We start from the raw sequence: 25802 nt of genomic DNA, 5'->3' as shown, positions 1-25802 counted from the left end.
GTATAGCTAACAGCAGTCAGTGGAGGGCCATGGTCTGAGGAGGCCTTCCTTCAGGAAAGTCTGCTGGATTTCTTTTTCCACTCTAGAAGCAGCAGGCAAACACACAGTGGATACTAAGTTGGGGGCTTGGGCAGGGGATGCGGTGCAGGAGATAAATGCATCTAATAACCCGGGAAGGAAATTTAAAATATAGTCACTCATCCACCCATCCAATAAGCAATTCTGAAGTATTACGCCAGTCATTGAGGTTAAGGATAAACAGAATAGGGTCCCAGCCCTCAAAGGCAGTTCATGGTCTGGTTAGAGAAAAAAACAAATAAACACAAGATGGAAACACAACTACAGAGGTAATTTAAAGTGCCACATAGGACAGAAGAGGCAAAATTCAGCCCAAGGCAAGAGTGTATGAACTGTCCGGGTAGATTTCACAGAGAAAACCTAAACGAACAAAACAGAAACAACACAGATAAGAAAGGGAGTTTTGGGGGGGGGGGGGTGGTGCCTGGGTGGCTCAGTGGGTTAAAGCCTCTGCAGTCAGCTCGGGTCATGATCCCAGAGTCCTGGGATCGAGCCCCACATTGGGCTCTCTGCTCAGCGGGGAGCCTGGTTCCTCCTCTCTCTCTGCCTGCCTCTCTGCCTACTTGTGATCTCCGTCTGTCAAATAAATAAATAAAATCTTCAAAAAAAAAAAGCAAGTGGGGAGGTCATCTGGGGCTATGACGCCCCAGAGCTTTAAGACACCCAAGAGCATGAAGATACAAAGGAGCACACCAAGTTCGAGGGGCTACAAGTAGTCTGATATGGTGGGACCAAGGAGGAGGTCATGTGGCGACAATAAGTTTGGAGAGGAGGCAGAGCCCAGCCCACGAAGACCCTTCATGTGCTACTGCAGGGACTTCTGCATCCGGGAGGATGGAGCAGACACGCTGTTCTCTACTCCTCCCACCAAGTACAACTAAAAACTATATATAAAACTATATATAAAACCAGCATAAGTAGGGGTGCCTGTCTGGCTCAGTGAAGGAACATGTGACTCTTGATCTTGGGGTTGTGAGTTCCAGCCCCATACAGGTGGTAGAGTGTATTTAATTAAAAAAAAAATAATAAAACAAACCAACCTAAGTAGGTTTTGAAAGGTGAAGAGAAGAAGGCAAGCTGGCTAGAGACCTTGGGACCCAAAGAACGATGCAGTGGTGAGTTCCCTGGGTTTCCTCTTTATCTCATACATCCCAGACGTGGAGCTGAAGAAACCAACAATCTGGAAACGCCAGTGGAGGCAGACAAAAAAGCCGCAACAAAACCTACTCTCGCTGCCCAAAGGACCAGAAAAAGGGCAACCTCGCCAAACAAAACTTTTAGACAATAATCGTTCTATTCCAGACAGACACCACAACAAACACTTCATCCGCCACCAGGAGTCTAGACTCCCCCACCTTGCAAGGCTATTATAATACAGCTCTCCAATTCCCTGCCCAAAGGTGTCAAAGAAGGCCAAGTACGAAGCTGGGGCTTTCATTCTCACCAGCCAGTAACAAATACCCTCCCCACACCCCCAAGGAATAAATGGAGACCAAACAGGGAGCCTGGACTTATAACCCACCTAGGAGAAATAAGACACCTTTCCCCTCCCTGTTGTCAGGGGAGGGCTAAAGAGACAGGACTTTCACTATGGCTGATAACAAGGTCACCCGTACTCACAAAAAAAAAAAAAAAAAAAAAAAAAAAAAAAAATCTAACATCATATCATCCAAGCCCTGGATGAAGAAGAAAAAAGGTGGGTTGAAAAGTACTTAAAGAAATAAATGCTAAAAAGTCCCCAAATGTGGCAAGACACCTAAGTCTACAGATTCAAAGGATGAGCGACCCGGAAGAGATAAACCCAAAGAAATTCATGCCAGGATACATCACAATTAAACTTTTAAAAATGAAAAACTTGAAAGCAACCAGAGGGAAAACAATTTGAATGACAGCAAATTTCTCATCAGAAACCAAGGGGGGCCAGCAGAAAGTGGCATGATATTTTGAATTGTATTCTATTAAGAATTATGAATGCTATTAAGAATTGTATCTAGGGGTGCCTGGGTGGTTCTGTTGGTTAAGCAACTGCCTTCAGCTCAGGTCATGATCCTGGAGTCCCAGGATGGAGTCCCGCATTGGGCTCCCTGCTCAGCGGGGAGTCTGCTTCTCCCTCTGACCTTCTCCTCACTCATGCTCTCTCTCAAATAAATAAATAAATATTTAAAAAAAAGAAAAGAAAAGAAAAGAAAAAAGGTGAATTGTATCCAGAGGGAGGCGCCTGGGTGGCTCAGTGGATTAAAGCCTCTGCCTTCAGCTCAGGTCATGATCCCAGGGTCCTGGGATGGAGCCCCACATCGGGCTCTCTGCTCAGCAGGGAGCCTGCTTCCCTTTCTCTCTGCCTGCCACTCTGCCTACTTGTGATCTCTGTCAAATAAATAAATAAAATCTTAAAAAAAAAAAAAAAAAAGAATTGTATCCAGAGATCCATTATGTGGCCACCACATTAACCAAGGGAATGACATAAACAGACCTGCATGGAGGGTGGGTAAGGGGTACTTCTTACTTGATGTTTTATTTTTTAAATATATATATTTTTTGTATTATCTATGCTTACCTTAGACAACTTTATTTGAATAGACTTAAAATTTTTTACAGCAATTTTGGATTAATATATTTTTTAAAGATTTTATTTATTTGACAGAAATCAGAAGTAGGCAGAGAGGTGGGTGGCGGTGGGGGTGGGGGAAGCAGGCTCCCCGCTGAGCAGAGAGCCTGTTGTGGGGCTCAATCCCAGGACCCTGAGGCCACGACCTGAGCTGAAGGCAGAGGCTTAACTCACTGAGCCACCCAGGCACCCCTTACTTGATGTTTTATATGAAAAAATAAAATGAGCAGGAACACAGCTGGTAATTGGTACACACTCATTTCACCCCCCATGTCTACATGCTCCCCTTCCCTGTATCCCCTTTTAATTCTGAATCTACGAAACTTACAAATACACCAAAAGAATCGTGAACAGCCATGTAACTATGGCCTACATCCACCAGCTATCTTCTAGCCATATTTGTTTTTCCTCTCAAACATACACGCACAAGCATATGCACACACGATTTTTGTTTATAGAATCACTTGAAAGTTGCAGATACCAAGACATTTCATCCCCAAATTCTTTAGTGTGCATTTCCTGAGAATAAGGACATTCTCCTACAGAACAAAAATACCTTTATCACCCTCAAGAAAATTAACACTGATTCAATAATATAATCTAATTTACAGTCCATATTTGACTTTCCTCAGTTGCCCCCCCAAAATGTCTTTTATAATCTTTCAGATTTCCCCCCCCCAATCCAGGATTTGAGAACCATGCACCTCATTTGGTTGCTCTCCCTTCAGTCACAATCTAGAATAGTATGTCTTTGCCCTTTTTTTTGGTTTTTGTGACACTAACCTGAGTATCTAAGCCATCTGTCTTGCAGAAAGTCCTACATTCTGAATTTGTTTCCTCATGACGAGATTTAGGTTAAACATTTTAGGCAAGGAGACTACACAGGTGACGTGTGACTCTTGGTTTAGAAAACACATAATACCATGTTGCCCAACCACTGATGGTGCTAGAAGTTCGAAAGCTGACAGGACATGTCTCCATCTCAAAAGTAGCACTTCCTCCTTTGTAATTAATGTCATTTGTGGCCATGTGAAAATCCTGTTCCCTAACCACCACTTACCTCATTGTTTCAGCATCTACTGATGACCCCCGCCTGAAATCAATTATGACATGGGAACGGCAAAATAGTAAGACCTGCATCTTTTCAAGATCGTGTAGTAGTGATCAAGAGGACATTGGGAAGAATCAAGTGGAATGACTGGGTGAAAGGTTATGCCATTAACACTCTCAGACTATAGGAGGAGCAAGCTTGGGATAGGGTGGGAGACTGTTCAGTTAGGGGCATGCTGGTACAAGTTGATCATGAGGCATCCTATCAAGAGATGTAAAAGTGTGTGCATGTCTGTACGTGTGTGGGTGGGTGTGGGTGTGTGTGATATCATTCAAAGATAATCTGATAGGTTATGTAGAAACAGAAGAAAATCCTTGCCAATGCTTAATCTTAAGAGAATCCCAGAATTTAAGTGATTCAGTTCATCACTAATGATGAAGAAAGCCCAGCAAAGGAACCAGAGGTGGCTCTCTGAGGCAGAAGAGAGCTACGCAGGGGCACCTGGGTAGCTCGGTGGGTTAAGCCTCTGCCTTCAGCTCGGGTCAATATCTCAGGATCCTGGGATCGAGCCCCACATCGGACTCTCTGCTTAGCAGGAAGCCTGCTTCCCCTTCTCTCTGCCTGCTTCTCTGCCTACTTGTTAACTCTCTCTCTGTCAAATAAATAAATAAAATATTTAAAAAAAAAAAAAAAAGAAGAGCTATGCAAAGCTGCTCTCAGGAGTCAGCCTCAAGAACGAGAGCAGGAGAAGAGAGACGGCAGCAGTGGGCAGATTAGACAAAGTAAGGCTTGCACAGTGTCCACAGGATTACTGACACGTAGGAAGTGGCCGCTGGTCTTGGAGCCAGGCCAGTGGGCTGCTGGGGCACACTATGCACCAGGTGGAGAAGAGGTGAGGAAGTAGGGTCCAGAGGGTTATGTCCCCTAAGAGGTTAGGATGTGCTAACAGTTAATTACTCATTCTCCCAATAAATATTTACTGAGAGCCCAAGTGTCAGACTCTGTTTTGGTGCTAGGACAGCTATGTTCTCCTGCAGCCTACCCTCTAGTGAAGGAGGACACAGAACACAAATGAACATCTAACACCGCAGGAGGTGATATGGGCCATGAAGAAATATAAAACAGGAGTTGAATGACAGACAGTCATTCTGTGGGGGCAGGAGCGTTTCACTCTCCGGAAGGTCAGGAGACGTTCTGGTGGCCCGTCTGAACAGAGCCCCGAGGAAGGAGTGAGCCCTGCAGCCATCCATGGTAGAGCCTTCCAGGCAAGGAGAGCAAAGGCCCTGGGGGGGAGCCGGCCTGGGCGACAGCGAGGGCGTCGAGACCAGGGCAGCAGAGCAGAGTGAACAGGAGCAGCAGGAGATACGGAGAGAAGCCCGAGAGAGGGGTGACCACTGGGGCTTTGTAGGACTTCAGGCTTTACTCTGTTTTCAAGTGCTACTAGAGGAAATGACATGGGGAGAAGAAATAAAGTAGGACTGTGTCTGCCAACCTAGCGATGGACAAAAAGGCTCCCAAGAGTAACGCAGAGTTACTGCAAACGGCCTCCCCGTTCTCCCTGATGTTTGTACGGTGTGTTGGGAATTACCTTCTTTGAGCTTCTTGGAACTTAGTATTTTCCACAGTTCACACTGGAGACCTGACTTGCCTCAGATCACATCCTAATCAACTACAGAATGGAGATTAGACTTTGGTTCTCCTGATTCCAAAATTTTTATCTTTTTACTCATCTCTATTTCAGCCTAACAGAGGTAGGAGGAGGGGATGGGGATCGGGGACACAAAAGATAATCTCTGATCAAGTATCTACCCCCCCCCCCCCCGCCAAAATGTGATAATTACAAAACAAAACAAAAACACACAAAGAAACAAAAACCTCGGTGATTTTAATCTGACCTTTTGCATTTTGCTTTCATCTCCCAGCTAGTCCTCTAAGAGATGCTGCCTTGTCCTTTTCTCTAATACTGGCAATGGGGCAGAGGGAGGACTTCAAATAGAACCTCAAAAAATGTCAAAGTGGACACACATTCTGCCATTCCTCTTCCCTCCAGACCTTCCTGAAGGGGCCAACATAGCAGAAGGGGTCACCATATAAACAAACTCCTTCCAAAGTTAATGGAGCCTTTTGTCACATCCCTTGGCCTAGCACTAGTCTGTCACACCGCTCCAGGCAGTTTGTTAACTTGGTTAAAGGGACCACTGACATGGTATGGGTTAGCACATCCCAGCCTTGGAGACAAGGGACTCTCAAGCTGTCCAAACTGGGTCATTTGTCCTAGAAATTTGTCACCACTCTTGAATCACACAGACAGGCTATCGTCTACTCGAGAATTAGTGCGAGAAGACAGTGACGTTGATCTATACTGCCACTAAAAATGAAAAGGGAAAAGATCAGCAGCCTTTGGTTCAGTGTCCCTCCGGGTGCAGCTGGAGAGTCGCTGGCATGAGCTTGTCTCTGGAGTGCAAGACTCTCTCTGGGATGCAGATTCCTGGGCTTCAAGACTTTTACTCATTAAGCTCTTTGAGGATTCCCGTGCCACTAAAATTCCAAACCCATTGTTTCCCTAAGTGCAAAAGGCAGAGGAAAGGTGTCAGCACAGATGAGAAAGGATTTTCATTTGCTCGCTCTCCAACACCAGGGGCTACATGATCATAAAGTACACCTAGTAAGGACTTGATAACTCTTTTCAACAGCTTAGTTCCAAATTTCAGCTCTGCTAGCTATGTAGGTGCCCACAAATTAGTAGAGTTTAATCTCCTGAGCCCTTTTCAGGTTCACTGCCCTGGGTTGCAAAGCATGCATTTTTAAGAGTCAAAGGATCAGGTCTTTTAGCAATTCTCCTCCCACTCTAGTGAGGGCCTAGTTCAGCTGAGACGGATTCTGCACCCTACTGTTTGTATCTGGAGCCTGGAGAGCACACGCCATAGAAGGCTGCTACAGAAAGGAAGTGCGAGGAGCCCAGAGGACTGCTGGAATCAGGGGAGGGTCACTTACACATCTGAGTGATGAAAGCACAGAGGCCAGCCATGTCACTGGTGAGTAAGGGTTTCCACCACCTTTATGTGTAATCAGAATCTAAGGGCTCTGTATCTGGGCAGAGCAGGGGCTTCTAACCTGGGGCACACTGTACCACCACAGAGCATCTGTGAAGCCCCACAACTGTGCTGAACCTCGGGAACCCAGGCAACTATGCGGCAAAGGGACAACGTAAGATTGTCTAAGGAGCATCAATGGCATCAGAGAAAATCAAGAAGCTCTGATCTAACTAAAGGTTATTATGACAGAAATGGGAAGATGGCCCTGGCCTTCAAACCACTGCCTTCAAACAGCAGGCAGAAAGGGACAGCAACTTGGAAGCGATTTTACTGCTCCTCTCACCACCCACTACCAACTTTCACCTTACCTCACTAACTGTGAGTCCTGATCTGATGCTGTTTTCAACTTTCACTACTGAAACTGCGGGGGGTGGGGAGTACAGCAGGCTGTCACCATAAAATTCCTGTCATTTAGAACCATTAGTCTTGGGGCACCTGGGTGGCTCCGTGGGTTAGAGCCTCTGCCTTCGGCTCAGGTCATGATCTCAGGGTCCTGGGATCAAGCCCCACGTTGGGCTCTCTGCTCAGCAGGGAGCCTGCTTCCCCCTCTCCTTCTGCCTGCCTCTCTGCCTACTTGTGATCTGTCAAATCAATAAATAAAATCTTAAAAAAAACAAACAAACATTAGTCTGTGACCTTCAGGAGTTAGCATGGACTTTGGAGCTGGGAGACTGGACCGGCTCTGCTTCTTCGAGTGGTGCTCACATGGCCCCTCTGAGCCTCAACGGCCTCACCTACAAAATGGCAATTGTACGAACCATTGCACTGACGGCTGTTAGTACTAATAAAGCGAAAGTGCTTTGCGGGCTGCTAGAGGCTCTGTTAAACTTGAGGCACCGTTACTGGTCCAGCTTTCCTCTGGGCCATCCTCCTGCAGGAAAGAGCATGCGTGTGGAATCCAATGCTGACAGCTAGCTGCGCCGACTTCCAGCTTCTGTCTTACTGTTTTCAGCTGTCACGCCAGAATGCCTGCGGAATCATCCGGCAACAAAGACATTAACTAAAGAGTTGTGTGGACAGTTCCAGGGGCTGGCCACGACAATGGACACCAGAACTAAATCCATGTGAACCGAAGAAAGAGCTGGGTGGCGGCATGTGTGCGAGCGAGAATCCGAACCGTCGGAAAACGTGCTGCGTGCACATCCCGTTTTGGTTCTCAGACTCGCCACCACCCCTGTTCCGGCACCTGGGCTGTCACCGCCACCCAAACCAGCAGGAAAGCCAGCAACCAAGAATCAACGGAAAAGAGGAGCCTCAGGATGCTGAATCTTCTCCTTCCCAGAAACGCAAGCTGTTCCAGAGTCTCACGACCTTGACCCCAGTGAGAGAGACTGAGACTAGGGAAAGAAGGTCAGTGTGCGATCTTCGATGGCATGAGAATCAGCAGGTTCGCTGAATTCCAAAAGGTTAAAATATGAGGGGCCAAAGATGGTTAACTTGGTCTTTGGAGTTTCCCTTTGACATCTACGGCAAGCACGTTCATATCCAGCTCTCCCATCACAGCCCGGCCTACTGCTCTGGATCAGTCAATTATCACCCCCACGAACGCTCCCCACTCCCCGGGTGAAGCACACACACCCGCAGAAGCCACTGCCTCTTACTGAGTCCCATTATCAAGAGGCGTAAGTCATCTGTGTAGATAAAAACTCCAAATCACTTTTGCCCTTCTGCAAATTGCATCCCAGTGGGCTGAAAGTGTTAAATGACCACATCAGCAGACGCTATGAGGACCCCCCTCGCATATGTGATCCTTTGAGTCTGTAATGGTGCAGGTGAAATCTGTGAGTAGTTTCAACAAGCAACTTTATAAACTCCTTCACTCCTTTCCCTACCTTGAAAAGTAGTTGGCCTTGGATATCTCAGGGACTTTGAGGATTATTATGATTTTTAAAGATTTTATTAATTAATTTGAGAGAGCAAGCAGGGGGAGGAGCACCAGGAAAGGGACAAGATGACTGCTGTGAGCACAGAGCTTGAGGCAGGACTCAATCCCATGAGCCCGAGATCATGACCTGAGCCAAAATCAGAAGTCAGACACCCAACCAACCAAGCCACCCAGGTGCTCCCACTTCAAGAACTAGTAAATAAAACTGAATACCTACTGAACTTTTTAGATATTAAATTTTATCAAGAACTCTTACCAAGAAGACTTTTGATGGCCTGTTCAACAGGGCTCCCTGTTGGATTCTTCTTCTTCTTCTTTTTTAAGATTTTATTTATTTATTTGGCAGAGAGATAGAGAGCACAAGTAAGCAGAGCGGGAGGCAGAGGGAAGAGAGAGAAGCAGGCGCCCCACCGAGCAGGGAGCCCAATGCGGAGCTCGATCCCAGGACCCTGGGGTTATGCCTTGAGCCAAAGGCAGACGCCTACCAACTGAGCCCCCCAGGCACACCTCCCCCCCTTTTTTTGGATTCTTCTTTAAATTCAACAGTGAATATGCTGAGAACATGAACATACAACTCACTCTAGAGGTCTATTTGGGATTTGTTACCAACTGGCCAAGGAGGATGTATGGTGCTAGTCACTGACCACTGAGTGAATATACCTTATGATAGCAGGGCAGAGGCCGCAGTATCTATCAGAAATGTACATATAACACCTGGGAGTGACACGATCAGCTCATTCCTGAGATGAAAGAGAGGACTCCTGAGTCCACGTGCCTGACACAATTTCCTCTGGGCTTCAGATCTAGGGTCAGGTTAGCCCCAATCCTAGGACACACATTTTACAATGGTATTTCTCAAATGCCATGTCACCTTGGTATTCAACTACAGAGAAAGGGTCACATTTCTGGGCTAAAGAAACATCATCTCAATTAGGCAGGGTTTTCTGCATCTTAAAAAAACAACAACTATATTGTACACCTGAAACTAATATGCTATGTTAATTATATATCAATTTTATTTTTTTTAAGATTTTATTTATTTGTCAGAGAGAGAGAGAGTGTGTGGCAGGCAGAGGGAGAACAGACTCCCTGCTGAGCAAGGAGCCCAATGCGGAACTCGATCCCAGAACCCTGGGATCATGACCTGAGCCAAAGGCAGACGCTTAACTGACTGAGTCACCCAGGCATCCCTAAATTTTTATTTTTAAAATATTTATTTAAGTCATCTCCACACCCAGCATGGGGCTTAAACTCATGACCCTGAGATCAAAAGTCACACACTCTTCTGACTGAGCCAGCCAGGTGCCCCAATTTTATCTCAACTTTACAAAGGAAACAGGCAACTAGCTCTCTCATACAGAGATATCAATGTATCCAAAAGAGCCAAATGGACCACAGGAACATTTGTGAGGGTCAGCATCTAGAAGCATGAGCCTGAGGGCATGGCCTGGACCGGAGGCAGCAGGCAAACTGTGGGGTTTAGGGGACGCCTCTTCTGGGCTCCTACCGGAAAGGGACACGGGCCACAGAGACTACCAAAGAGTTTCTAGCAACTCCCAAGTGGACTGGAGCAAACAGGAAATGATGGAAGCCTGGGTGAGGATCTGTTCTCACCCCAGCCCCCACCTAGACCAAGTAGCCGCTGGGACTAGCCTTGAACACTGTAACACTCTGCTTCAAACTAGACAAATGACATTTCCTTGAAGCCCATGCTTTTGTCATCCTAAATTTAAATTTTTTTTTAAACTTGTTCTAAGGGAAACTTATTTAATTTTTTTATTTTATTTTATTTATTTGACAGACAGAGATCTCAAGTAGTTGGAGAGGCAGGCAGAGAGAGAGAAAGGAGGAAGCAGGCTTCCCGATGAGCGGAGAGCCCGATGTGGGGCTTGATCCCAGGACCCTGGGACCATGACCTGAGCCAAAGTCAGAGGCTTAACCCACTGAGCCACCCAGGTGCCCCCTAAATTTAAGTTTTAAAAGAAAAGAGCAATTCAGCCTCAAACCAGACCCTCATCCGCCCTGGAATCACCACCGTATCCCCACGGGTGAACATTTCTGTCTCTTGGCAAGTAGCCCAGAAATTTAAAAAAAACATTTCCAACCCAGACACTTTCTTGTTTTGTTTTAGAGAGGTTAAAGAAGATATATCCACTGCCACGAGAGAGTAAGCTAATAAAATGATAGTCCTGCCAATATATGACCAAAATAGGAACAATCTTAACAAAATAGTAATAGTCTTAACAGAACAGTATGTTATCCAGTGGTTCTTTGGCTCTTAACAATTTTTAGCAACTGTTTTTTAATCTGTGGGTAGGAAGAAAAATGGAAGAAGGATTTATTGAAAAATAGTTCCTATTCCCAAACACTGGTTTTGAGAGCAGTTAATGAGATATATGTGTGTGTCAGGGGGTGGTAGATCCAAGCTAATGCCCCTCTCATTCTTTTTTTCTTTTTTTAACAAAGATTTTATTTGAGACAGAGAGAGAGTGAGAGAACATGAACAAATGAAGAGGGGCAGAGAGAGAGGAAGCGTGAGAAGCAGACCCCCCGCTGAGCAGGGAGCCCAGTGTGGGACTTGATCCCAGGACCCTGGGATCATGACCTGAGCTGAAGGCAGATACTTAACTGACTCAGCCACCCAGGTGTCCCAAATCCTCCCATTCCTAACTGAGAATAACACTGCCTATATTTCAAAAGCATGAACACCTCATTTATTTCCAAACTAACTTTGTGGGGTAGGTGAGAAGGCTTATTTCCTTTTTATAAAAAGTAGAAGTTGAGTTCAGAAGTTAACAGAGTTGCCCAAACTCACCTTGTTCCTAAGTGGCACAATAAGGTCTAAAACTTCACTAATACAATAGCCACCAGTCCCATGTGACTATTTAAATTAATTAAAATTAAATTGTAAATTCTGCTCTTCACTTAAGCTAGCCACATTTCAAGTGCTCAAACAGCCCATATGGCTAGTGGCTAGTGTTACAGAATATTTCTACTGTTGCTAAAAGTGCTATTGGATGGGGTTGGTCTTATAGCTAGTTCTTTTGTTTGTTTTTATTGTTATTTTATTTTGCGTGTGTGTGTGTGTGTGTGTGTGTGCGCGCGCACAGAGAAAGGAAGAGGGAGAGAGAAAATCTTAAGCAGACTCCACACCCAGTGTGGAGCCTGACTCAGGACTTGATCTCACAACCCTGAGATCATGACCTGAGCCAAAATCAAGAGCCAGATGCTTGGGGTGCCAGGATGACTCAGTTGGTTAAGTGTCTGCCTTCAACTCAGGTCATGATCCCAGGGTCCTGGGATCTAACCCTGCACAGGGATCCCTGATCAGCAGGGAGTCTGCTTCTCCCTCTCCCTCTGCCCCTCCCCCGGATCATGCTTGCTCTCTCTGTCAAATAAATAAAATCTTAAAAAAAAAAAAAAAAAAGTCAGCTGCTTAACTGATTGAACCACCAGGCACCCAATTGCTTTTAAAGATTTTATTTTATCTTATTTAAAAAAATTTTTTATAAACATATAATGTATTATTAGCCCCAGGGGTACAAGTCTGTGAATTGCCAGGTTTACACACTTCACAGCACTCACCATAGCACATACCCTCCCCAAAAGATTTTAAGTAATCTCTATACCCAATGTGGGGCACAAACCCACAACTGGGAGAAGAGTTGTGCACTCTACCAACTAAGCCAGCCAAGCAGCCCCGTGGCTAGTTCTTTTGAATTCTAGTTGTGGGGGGAAAGATCCCATGCTATGTCTCCAAGTCACCAGATGACTCCTTATAGTCTCCTTCTCATTACAAGAAACTCTGGGGCTTCAGGAAGTTGGTTTATCCTTCCTTGCAGGGGTTACAAAAACAAAAATCAGGCTTGTTTTATTTCTTTATTTATTTTAAAGATTTTATTTATTTATTTGACAGAAAGAGAAAGATCACAAGTAGGCAGAGAGGCAGGCAGAGGCAGAGGGGGAAGCAGGCTTCCCTCTGAGCAGAGAGCCTGATGCGGGGCTTGAGCCCAGGACCCTGAGATCATGACCCAAATCAAAGGCAAAGGCCCAACCCACTGAGCCACCCAGCCCCCCCCAATCAGTTTTAAAAGAGCTTTACAAAAATGGATTTGATCCACATATACTAAGGAAAGAGAATATGCAAACTCAGTTTGTACATTTGGTGAAGAATAATATAAGTACTAATTCCTAAGTTACAAATAAAAATATTAAGAAGAAATTTAGCTTCAGAAGGTAAAAGATCATAGTGCTCAATCCTAATACTTTAAGCCATTAAATAATCTCTTGTTAGAGTTTAAAAGAAATTTCTTCTTGGTGCAGAGCTTGCTATAATCAGATGAACAGGAGGTTTCCAGCTAACCCTCAGGCCCTGAAAAATGACAGATTAGCCATGAGTGCTACCACTGGGCCAACACTGTCTCTACATAGATCACTGAGCTAACACTGACAGCCGAAACGTGACAAAGGAAGGGATCAGACTGCAGAACTGAGGGTTAGGGAGTCAAGATACAGCCAAGTTTATTAAAAATACAGAGTGGTGGGGATTCATTACATAAAGCCATTCTTTACAGATTCAATCTGAGATATGCAGCACCCATTTGCAGACCTATGAGCCAGTCAAAACTAGCTGACCAATTTATTCCCTTTTTCACCTAGCAACACATTTGGGTACCTCTCAGGGGCTAGACAGTTTGTGAGTCTTCTGGATTGACAGCAACCGGCTGCCCTCTCTGAACTGTGATGCCCTCACACTCTTTGGATTCTTCTAACTATTCGGTGGTTAAGGTCACCAATGGCACCCACTTGGTGCACAGAAATGCCATTTAAAGTGAAAAACAAACAAACAAACAAAAAAACCAAGCTCACTCAAGCAATGGACCAAGGTCCTTAGAGAATCTACTGGACAAAACTAATGATTTCTTCACGTGCTTGCCAAGGTGTCAAAGTGTTTCCACTACACACACATGGGAAAACAGTGAACTGAGGGTTCACGGAAGCACAGAAACATGCAACTCTACGCTTTTCTCAAGGACTCACAAGAGAATAACAGAAGGCTGAGAAGGAAGAGCCAGATAAGGTTCTTCTTTCAAGTCCAGAAAGATTACAGGAGACTTTTTCTCATTTGCCTGGGTCAGAAGAACTTCAAGGTTTTCCTAAAAAAGGTTATTCCTCTGCAGCAGTGCTCAGAACATTTTTCTTCATGTTCACCTAAACCTTATGACCTAGTACACCTTTAAATGTCAAAGAGAAAGGCTGTGGGGAAAGCTCTGTTTGAGAACAGAGTGTACCACACATGACCCGTGTTTTCTATGAATCTTCACTCTGGGTACAGCAGCATTTCTGGTCTTAATCTTGGACTGAAGCACAAGCTTCCTATCTGCGCCATCTTTCATCTCCCTCATGATATGCAGAGCTTCAGACCTTATTAAAGAAGGCTCAGGGCCTGGCATATGTAATCCTTTGCTCTCTGCCACTCTGTATTTGGTAGGATCTATATAGTGTTCAATTTGAGACACATGTTTACATGAGGAGAGTGACAGATGCTGGGAAATGATCCTGTTTAAAAACACATCAGAAACTAATTTCCATACCCCATAGTTTAGATGCCATGAGCAGAGCGTATCAAGCAGCAGAGAGGGGTATGTAGGAATTGGGAGATGCTTTAATCCCCTGCACTTTGTGAAAGGCCATACCTCAGCTCTGAACGATATGCAGAACATGAACAACCCCGAAGTAAGGGAGCCATTGAAGACATGGTGTCCTACAGATTATGCTGTCAGAACTGAAAGCCAGTCCAACATGGGAACTGTGTAGGAGTATTCTGGAAGATGAGGTGGGTGGGTTTTCTTCCCAGGGCTATAAATAAGATTGGAATGAGAAGAATCCGATAAAAGATATAAACAGAGAAATGATGAGGCAGAACACAGCCATGACTACATTCACTCCCTTCCAACAGTTCGAGGGCGTACTACTTCCTCAGTTGTACAACGAACTTACGTATAAATGCACTTTAGAGAAAGCCCTCAGGCCAGCAAGATGGGAATGGAAATGGACCCTTCGAACCAGATGTCACTTTTTCAGGCCTCCAGATCTCCAACAATCAACAATTTGCTGGTCACTTACAATCTGCTTCCAATCTTGCTCTATTTTCTTTGGAAGCTGTGGCACGGAGGGTGAGAGGTGGGGCTGGCGGAGGATGGCAGGTGGTGGGGCGGTCAGGGTGGCCGAGGCTGTTGGAATCTACCTCAGGATAAGGGTAGAGAGTGCAGGCCTGTGATGAGGAAGAATTTACTCACAGGGTGCAGGACTGACGGCAGGGCGGAGGGGAGAACCTCAGGACCCTATCCATGTGTCACCTGGTATGTAGATGAACAGGGAATTTCACACCTGAAACTATTGCCAGACATTAACAATCTCTCAGAATCTAAGATTGTGACCTACTTCCTTCATTAGAAAAGCTGAAAACCAAGACTGTGTCCGCAGCTGAAGGTGACCCTTTGGTCGGAGGAAGATGCGGTGTTCTCACGGAAGCAGGTAACTCCTGCTCCTACAGGAAGGGCGGCCACTCTCACTTCACAGATGCAGAGAACAGTGCAGAGGATACAATCAGGTAATCAGAACACCTTAGGATCTGGGCTTCTAACAGAACAGAAGCATTGTTCCACATTCCATGTCTAGAATTCCAACAAGTTTGCAAGAGAGTTGTATCTGTTCCTGTCTGTCTGTCATTCACATACACACACATACACATCACACTTTACAACCGGCTGTCCTGAGTCATTCATTCAGTGCCCAGCTCTGGATAAGACACTTTCTCAAGGAGCTCAGAGTATGGCTGGAGGGAAATGTATAGGCAGGTGACTCCAGTAATGGAAGCATCACCTGTCTTTAAACAACACAGAACACGACAAGAAATGCTGAGCAAGGAGACCGTGCTCCAACAATCGTATTAAGCAGTGAGCTCTAGTAGTCCCTGGTACCAAGTATGAGAAAGACACAGGAAAGTGGGGCCCTCGTCTTCTCTGCAAGGCTTTCAGACCCTAAACATCTCCCGGATCTTGAGAAATAGCATTATGCTCTCAGAACTAGTCCTGTAATTAGTCAGCACCCCCACAGGATGCTGAAGTGCTCTTTATTCTGTGTATGGGTAAATTCTAGCTGCTCAGATAAACTGTTAAATGTCTGAGGGCAGGTACCTTGCTTGATATTTCTTTAATCTCTCTAGGACTAACTACCCTGGGCACAAAGTACACATTAAACACATGATGCCCCGGTGAAAGGGACAAGGAGATGAGAGTCTGGGTGACTTGTTCCTCCAGAAGGGTTTATCGAGGCCGATCTGGAGTGCTCTGTAAAGCACAGTAACACCCTGCCTGATCACATCCCTGACCCACCGCACAAGCAGTCACTCTATTCGATTCTTTAGGGCTGCGGGTGGGAAGTCCTTCACTGGAAAGCCAGAGAAGACAGCAGCATAATGTGGGTAAATGGTTTGGAAGTTAACTGCAGTAAATAAAAAGCTGAATTAGAGACTTAAGTTCTTGGCTGATGCTTAGGATTAAAACAGACCTCAGACTCCTTCCACCTGCTATACAGCTCTAGCCCTTAGGAAGAGACCTGCCATCACCACAACACGATCAAATCCCATTTGCACCTGCTTAAAAGGCTTCAAGGCCTCCCACTGTACCTAAAATAAAATCTACCTCTTCGCGTAGTTGAGAAGCCCTCATCCTAGCCCCGCCCATCCTGCCGATCTGAACTTGGACCAGGGCCCCTCCCTCACTAGGCCCCAGCCATACCCACTTCTTAATGTTTTCAAACATGTCAGGCTCTTACCTGCACTAGGCGCTTGCATTTGGTCTTGCTTCTCCCTGACCGTCTGCCTGCTTCTGCACAGCTGACTCCATCTCACCTTCCAGACCCCAGCTCAAGTACTTCCTCCTCACGGAGGCCTTTCCTGATCGTCCAATCCAGAGAGACCCCCTTGCATTCCTATTTCTTGTTAACGCGCCAACTGGTTAATTTACTTTGTAACATTTACCATACTCTGAAAGTATCTTATTTGTCTCTTTGCTTATTATCACTATTTCCCTTTTAAACATAAAACTCCTGAGAGCAGGAGTTCGATTTTTCTTGCTGCATCAAGGGCACACGCCAGGTTCTTGAGGATTAGGAAAACACAGTGGCAGTAGGTCAGCACTGAGTTAAGGAGAAAAACATCGGTTCTCTTACTCTGAGGCTAGAAGTTGTTGTAGGACTTTTTTTTTTCTTTTTCACTTTGTAGGGTGTGTCCAAGTAGCAGTAACGCTCAAGAGAAAAGGAAGAAGAGGGAGAGCCTAAGCTCTCTGCTGATGACTTCAAAAGAAATGTCAAAAAGTGCAACATCTCGCTCTCTGTGGCTCCGGCATCCACTCAGTTTATAATGCTACTGGTATTAAAACCAAATTTTCTTACTTCTAAGAGATTCCAGTGTTGGTTTCATTTCTCCCCAAGTGTAGTTGTGCACCCACTAAGCCCAGCTCGGCAGTAACCCCACCAAGCACACTCACACCCATGCTAGCCGCAGGGATCGGAGGATCTCACTCTAAATAAAACTGCAGTTGATTCAAAATACCAGGTGGAAAGGGTTTTCTCATCTCAAGAACCTGAACACAAAGGTAAAACACATGCAAGATGGGGGTTCTTTCTCACAATACCCCAGCTCAAGATTTACTCCTCCTGTAAAGGGAAGTGAGGGCAACAGGGAGCAGAAACCCCCGAAAGGAGCAATTCAAAAGGGGACGATAGTTCAACGGCACCGTTCAACCCAGTGCCGTGTGTTTCACTGAACTTAATATGGGCAGTATCTTAGCATTCGGTGATCAAAAAGTCCTTGAACTTGGAAAAGCACAAGTAAGAGAGGGACAAATGAAACCTGTCGCCCTGTTTTCGGTTAGATGCAGCCCACGGCACGGCAGGCCACACACGCGCTATGGACCCCGAGCTCCAGCAGACGCGGAGCGCGAGGGAGAGGCACTTACGCGGCATGATCCCTTGGCTCACCAGTTCTTCTCGCGTCCGGCGCTGCTGGAGCTTCAACTGCAGCACTGCAGGGCGGCAAAGAGAGAGGAGAGACGGAGGCTCAGTTGGGCATTCCACCATAAAGAACACATTTTCAAATACAAAGAGAGTCTCAGAACAGAAGGGTGTAGTGTGAAAGAAGGATCCCTTTAATCGTGACTGTCTGTAATTGCAGAAGTGGCCTGATACAGCAGGGTTTCCGTATTCTGCTGTGGGCGGCGAGAGGAAGTTGCGAAGGGTCTTGCAGGGCGATAACAATCCACAAGTACCCAAGTCTTGTGTCTTGCTCAAAACCTCCTACAAACTGTATCCTCCTCCAAAGACTAAAAAAACATAAGTTCTTAACTCAAAGGAAATATAATGAGGACCAACACCCAGCAGGAAAAGCTTTCTAGATGTTCTGCACTGTCTTCCTGGCAGCACAAGTTTACCATCGTGAGTGTCGTGAACGATACCAAGCTCACACAGATGAGGAAGTACAGGTTATCTGCAAAATCTTGTCTTTTGTACCTAAAAATGACACCTATTTTCACCAAACAATGCTTTTCTCTATACCAGAAAACATTTTACCATCAATATAACTCTTTTCTTCCTCTCACTGTTCACATCGAGCTTTGTCCTGTTGGGGTGAAACCACCAAGCGACAGGAGTCAGAGCGCACCCGGGACAGGGGAGGGTGACGAGTATGTGTCCCGTTTCCACTCTGCCAGCACCACCTAACGAAACACCCGAAGGAACTTTTCTAAAGTTAAAAGTCAGTGATCTCTAGTTCAAATGCCAATGAAACGTAAAGGGCGTTACCACTGCATACCATGCGGAATGACCAGGGCAAGGCCTGTATACAGAGGCTAAGTAACTGAGCAAACGTTCAGAGAAGGAGCGTTAGGAGCCAGGGAAAGGCCGTTGACGTGCGAAGTCTTCAATTATAAGGTCTCTGCAAGTCACATCTGAGGGAGACCTGCATCTAACAGGAATCCTATTATCTGTTACCCGCCTTTTCCACTCGTAGAGCAGTTTTTAAGAAGGCCTCCAGGAACGGCAGAACCATAACTAGGGTCCCGAATACATCTCAAAGTCGGCGGGTCCAAAGCAGAAGCTGTCTTTCTCCCAAAAACCTACCCCACTTTCCATCCTTCTTATCTCTTTAAAAAACGGAATCACGATCTGCAATCCCTGCACCTTCCCACCCCCAAACTAGTGTTAAGGTTTCTGAGGCACCTTCGACTCCACCTGCCTCATGCTTCTCCTCTTACCAAGTTTCGGGTGCCACAGCCTCGCCATGTTGCACAGCCAGCCTCCTGGCTCCCGACCGTACTTGTGGAGGACCCCTCCCGCTGCAAGTGGCCCGGACAAGCCTGTCCGACTACTCCTGCTCAGGTACCATGTACGGGCCCGACTGTTTATTCACTCACTTGGAGATGCCTACACTTTTCACCTACCTTCCTGACTCCCACGCATGCAGAACCACTCGAGACCTCCTGTGAGCTACCGTTCATCTGTTCTAAAAAGTATAGTCGTATTTTACCCTGTGTAATAGTTACCCCTGAATATAGCTCATCTCTCCTACCAGTTTATAAACTCTTGGAGGGCAGAGAATATACCTTATTAATATATGCCCTCCATATACACTCAAAACACAGTAAGTATTTAATAACTGTTTCTTGAACTGAACTGTATCTCAACACGGTAATACAGTCTGAGTGATCTTATCAGGAAGTTATTACTTTTACTATTATTTTTACAAATTAACACTTAAAAGCAAAGACTTGCAGAATAAACGGATAAAACAACAGACACACTCGTGGCTAACATTTTATAGATGATGTGCTCAGTGCCAGACACTGTTCTGTGTACTCTCATATTTTAACTCATTTAATCTATCTAACATACCTATGGAAAGACATGGGCATTACTAAACCCATTTTACGGGTCGAAAAATAATGCCCAGAGTGATCCAGTAATTTACCCAAGATTATCCCACTAATAAGAGGTACGATGGAATTTGAACCTAAACATTCTGACTCCAGAACATGGTATTCTTACTCCTCTTCTTCAGGTTCTTCTGCAGCCCGTGCTGCTGAGACAACAGGCATGGAATGTGACCACCTGGGTTGCTTCTCTGGTGAGACAGACAAAGGGACTAAGGAAAAAGGATATGGTTCAGGTCAGGGTGAAAGAAGTTTGAGTGATACTTAGTAAAATAAATTTTAACTAACCTACAAATGTGATTTCAGATAAATCAGAACCACAGATTAGCAGCAACACTAATAATAACAATAAAATGCAAATAGTTAACTTCTAGGAGTCACTGAATGTCACTATGTGTCAGGCACAGTGTTAAGTGATTAGCATACTTTTAACTTTTAAAAGGGGGGGCCCTATGAGGATAGTTCAATTATTATCTCTATTTTACACATAAAGAAACTAAGGATCAGACCTTTAAAACTTTGCCTTGGGTCACACAGCTCAAAAGTGGGGGCACGAGAATTCGTACCCAGCCCTTGGTGACTCTAGAGTGTGGGGGACTTAATACTATGCCATATGCCTCCTTGGAGAAAGGAAAAGAAGAGGAAGAAAGGGAAAATATTTGTCATCTTTCGTATGTACTCTTTCTTTCTTTTCGAGATTTTACCAATCTGTTTGACAGAGAGAGCACAAGCAGGGGGAGCGGCAGGCAGAGGGAGAAGCAGGCTCCCCGCTGAGCAGAGAGCCCAACGCAGGGCTGGATCCCAGGACCCTGAGATCATCACCTGAGCTGAAGGCAGATACTTAACCTACTGAGCCACCCATGCGCCCCTATACATAGTGTTTCTAAAGCCCAGTGTAATATGGGTTATTAGAAAACAATTAAATATAACAAATTGATTTGATTTCTGAGCACAGAGAAACCTAAATACAAGTCAGTAAGTCTGAACACTTCAAAGAAACAATAACTAATGAAAACTCTGGCCATTATCCAAAAATAATTTTGAAATACCAATCAGCAGACCTCCTAAATAACCCATCTACAGATAGGGGCATAAGGGATGTTATGCAAACGTCTTGACTGAAAAGCTTATTGCCTCATGAGAGCAAACATTTAAGACTATGATTCAAGTTTTTTTATGAGAACACAGTAAAGGTTGATTTGGCCTTTGTTTTTCAACAGGTCTAGCTCAAAGAGGAAGGCTTATCTAACAAATCTTTCCATCTGTAAAACTAAATGAAATTAAAGTTCAGTTATCTGAAAATTCTATCCTGTCCTGTGCCCTCTCAGCGGTGAACTCCCAACTCTGTGCTTATCTGAAATCCGACCAAGTTCCGCATTCACATAATAGAATTCGCCCTTTATCAGTAGTATCTTGGGGTATTGCCGCAACCTGACTGCAGGCATGTACTTTACAACTGCAAAACCCTCTCGGGCTAACTCAAACAACGTTTATAAGGAGGAAAAGGAAAAAAGACCTAGGTAGTAAACTCTAAATGATCGTTGTCAGCCTCTACATCATTGTACTTTGGAACTGATCTGTTTGGCTGTGTATAGATGCAAGGACCCCACTTCTGAAACGTTCAACTACAAAGAAATAGATACATATGAATTTCTGCTTTCCTTAGTCTATCTCAATTCCTCTTAACTCTAAACACTCTAAATGAAATGCCTTTATGTTTCCAGAACTCAGGGATTATTCATTTTACTTATTTTTAATTCAATTAGCCAACATAACTAACATCCTTTGTTTCCGATGTAGCATTCAGTAATTCATCAGTTGAGGGATTATTCATTTGGGAAGAAACCATTTAATAACTCACTTTCCGTCCACAGCGTAAGAGTCACATGTGCTGAGTCCACTACAGAAGGTACTCCAGCCAGGGGTACATTTCGGAGGCCATGTACATTTAATGTACATTTAATGTACATCCACCATCCCCAAGGAGTACCGGGCACTAGTTTCCGATGTTACACTCCTCGATGGTGCTAGACCAAGGAGATTGGAAAGAGTAGGAATTCGACAAAATCTTTCTATTCATTATACTCACTTAGATTTCCTTTCCACTCCCCACGTGGATAAGAACTAAACAGAAATACCTGTTTGTGTACATGCACGAGTCTATACTTTCAGTTATTGAATTCCACAAATTTAATATATCATCTGTTTCTAAATGGGTCTGTGCAGGCAGCCTATATATAGATGAACAGATGTCTTTAAAGCTGATGGATGCTGAATCGACTGAGGTGCCTGCCAGAAGGAGGACTGGAATAAAAAGAAACCAAACCAATAACGTGGGGAACCCTAGGTTCTGCACTCCCCACAGAATTAATCAAATCTTCCACCTCTTTCCAACAAAGGTGATTGATCCAGTGCTGTCTGAATAACTGGCTTCTTGGGAAATCAAAGTAAAGGAGTAAATTTCACGTGCTTCTGCCCTGTAAAAACCATGGAAGTACGTTGACGGCATTCAAGAGGTAATGCCGAAGAAATGGACACATCAAACAAACAGATCAATCAGGATTGGAAAGAAAAAGCCAAAAATAAGTGGTATGTCTCAAGCCCAGCTCTGTGGCTTCCACTGGTTGGTAGTCCTGGATTTCACTGGGGAGGGAGACGTGCAGCTTGGCACGCTGTTCTCAGCTTATTGATACTTGTCCATTACTGATTCCACAAAGGCTTCTAGAATAGGGAGATGAAGTATTTATGAGGGAAGTAGAAAAGAACTGGAAGGAGATTAGTATGGGAACGATAGCAAAAGAACAAAAACCCTCCCTTGGAACCATCCTTTGCTCAGTAAGACCTCTTGAAAGAAATTCTAACGGCAAGGGCATTTCCAAAGCCTGATCTCCTAGTAACTCATCCATTGTTTTCTCAACAACCTTTAGGTCCCAGTCCTAGAATAAATAAGCAAACACAATTTAATTCAGCAACAGACATCACTACCTCTACCTTCAAACTAGAGAGTCTGTTTCATTGGGAAGATCAGAGAAGGAACAGAGTGGGTTTTAGCCTTAGGTGAAGCTTAGCATGCTAATAATTCAAATACTCATCTCTGTAGCAATGAATTATAACTACTGGTGTATTTTATACTTCAGTTTATCCTGTATGCCTTAAAAAATCATTTAGTGGGGGCACCTGGGTGGCTCGGTGGGTTAAAGCCTCTGCCTTCGGCTCAGGTCATGATCCCAGAGTCCTGGGATCCAGCCCCACATCCGGCTCTCTGCTCAGCGGGGAGCCTGCTTCCTCCTCTCTCTCTGCCTACTTGTGATCTCTGTCTGTCAAATAAATAAATAAAAATCTTTTTTAAAAAATCATTTAGTGACACCCAACTTATAAAAACACATCACCTATCACTTAGAACCAAAGGCTATATTCTCCAAGTACTCACTAGTTTCATCCTTAGAATATAGGATTAAAAGCACGTGAAGGGTGCTCCCAGAAGAGGGGATTAGCCCACATGTTCTGCTGCCTGGGTTACTCTATAGCATCACGACCAAAATACAAACTGAGAGTTGGGATAGGGGGACAGTTCTCCATTCATCTAACAGACGTTTCCTAAACAACTAATGTGGGGCACCTGAGTGGCTCAGTTGTTAAGTGTCTGCCTTCAGCTCAAATCATGATCCCAGGGTCCTGGGATCGAGCCATGCATCAGGCTCCCTGCTCAGTCAGTGGGAAGCCTGCTTCTCCCTCTCCCACTCCCCCTGCTTGTGCTCCCTCTCTCGCTGTATCTCTGTTAAATAAACAAATAAAATCTTAAAAACAAACGAACAACTGAAGTACGTCGGGCCCTGTGCTAGGTGCTGGGTACACCTGTGGTCTCTGCTACCATAAAGCTTTCAGTCCAGCAGGGAAACAGCCAGCAAATCACATATACATAAGTACGAGTTATGATTCATGTTTTACAAGAAAAGAATGAAGGATATGACAGAGGTCAGACCCTGGAATTCATAGTTTCTCCTTTATATGTTCTACAATAACTAACTTTTCACATTTCCTCTTTACTACTATATATAGCCAATTGTTTAAGATACTAAAACTCCTTAAAAAACAGACACCTCGGGGTAAACTGTATTAAAATAAGTAAGCTAAGGCACACAGTTTCATGTATTCACTTTATGCTTATTTACTCAGTTGCTTTACAGTTCACATAACAGTGGTAAGCACACCAATTCACTCATATTCATGCCCTCTTCAGTTCTTCCTTAGTTTCTTGTCAAAACTCTCCTTATGCAGTCATTCAAGAAATATGAGGCTTTGCTATACATACCAGATACTGTTTACTGTTGGGGATACAGCAATGACCAAAGTCGATCGATGCCTTTGGTGGAGTTTGTATGAAAACAAACATCAAATACGTACTTGTAAAAGTAAAGAGTATTTTCAAAGAAATACTCAGACGCCACATTCCAACTAAGCAATTAGACTGCTGCCATTATTCAATACATCCTTTCGGGATCTTTTGCACTCTCAAACCCAAGGTTTCATACTAGAGTACTGGCTACTACATACGTGAATAAGACATGGTTCTCATTCTCATGGAATTCTTAAGAGAGACTCAAAATGAGTACCTACGATGCTATAAGAAAAGAACTGATGCCTGTAATCTAGACTTTTACTTAAAAAGTCATAGGAAGGGGCGCCTGGGTGGCTCAGCAGGTTAAGCCTCTGCCTTCAGCTCGGGTCATGATCTCAGGTTTCTGGGATCGAGCCCTGCATCGGGCTCTCTGCTCAGCAGGGAGCCTGCTTCCCTTCCTCTCTCTCTCTCTGCCTGCATCTCCGCTTACTTGTGATCTCTGCCTGTCAAATAAATAAATAAAATCTTTAAAAAAAAAAGTCATAGGAAAATGCAACTTAGCTAATACATATGCCCTATTATATTAAGGGTCCCTATCAAATTCAGTCATCTGGTCTTATGTGTGATATACATGTATACATATATAATAAAAAGAAGTGTTGGTATCTTAAAAATAATAAAAATCCAAATAGTTTATATATATATATATATATAAACTCAGTGTGTGTAAAATTATATATATATATATATAAACTCAGTGTGTGTAAAATTATATATATATATATATAAACTCAGTGTGTGTAAAATTATATATATATATATAAACTCAGTGTGTGTAAAATTATATATATATATAAACTCAGTGTGTGTAAAATTATATATAATTTAATTAAATATATAATTAAAAAATAATTAAATATAATTAAAATATATATAAAATATAAAATATATATAAAATATATTTATATATATAAATATAAAATATATATATATATAATTTTACACACACTGAGAACACAAAGGCGACAGTGCCTACCACTGGAAGTCATGGAGAAACAAAATCTTTGCTACGTGGGGTAAGAAGAGTGAACACAACAAATGGGGCCTTAAAAATTTTTATCCTCATGATCAGTTTTACTAAAGTTTCAAGTAATTTCTTGAGATTGTTTCCAAAAAGTAAAACACTCCTCTAAGTCCCTATTTATTCTGATTTCCCACAAATCTTTCCTGAAACAGATGAGAAAGATAAGTTTCTCTAGACCCTTTCATGACTAATCTTCTCCCTTCAAGTTGGGGACCAGCCTGAATGTGTTAGCACAGTGTACACTGCACCAAAAATGTGTTTCTGGCTTGTGCTTTTGATATAAACAAGAGCCCCCCCCTTTTTTTTAAGATTTTATTTATTCATTTGACAGAGAGAGACACAGCAAGAGAGGGAACAGAAGCAGCGGAGTGGGAGAGGGAGAAGCAGGCTTCTCGCTGAGCAGGGAGCCTAATGCAGGGCTTGATCCCAGAACCCTGGGATCATGACCTGAGCTGAAGGCAGATACCTAACTGACTGAGCCACCCAGGCGCCCCAAACAAGAGCATTTTTGAGGCCCCAATGTATTCTATAATTAGTCCTATCCTTAACCAGAAGGGTTTACTGTTAACCAAACTATAATTTCTAGGGAATGGGGCAAGCAATGTATACTGGGTTGGTTATATGAATATTTTATAAGTTGCAAATGAATACAATACATTTACAGAACTGACCTA

At 44.1% G+C, this 25802-nt stretch overlaps 1 protein-coding gene across 4 annotated transcripts in view; it reads right to left on the bottom strand.

Moving 5' to 3' along the window:
• MRTFA (myocardin related transcription factor A) overlaps positions 1 to 25802 on the bottom strand; it is a 193079-nt gene that overhangs the window by 22687 nt on the left and 144590 nt on the right. For all 4 annotated transcript variants that reach the window (XM_046013252.1, XM_046013251.1, XM_046013253.1 and 1 more), the window contains one exon: positions 17738 to 17803. In XM_046013252.1, coding sequence (XP_045869208.1) covers positions 17738 to 17803 — 66 coding nt within the window. The remainder of the gene's footprint in view (positions 1 to 17737; positions 17804 to 25802) is intronic.

This window comes from Meles meles, chromosome 7, assembly GCF_922984935.1.
Source record: "Meles meles chromosome 7, mMelMel3.1 paternal haplotype, whole genome shotgun sequence".
NCBI lineage: Eukaryota > Metazoa > Chordata > Mammalia > Carnivora > Mustelidae > Meles > Meles meles.
The sequence above is the reverse complement of the archived record's forward strand: the minus strand, read 5'-3'. Positions and strand labels throughout refer to the sequence as shown.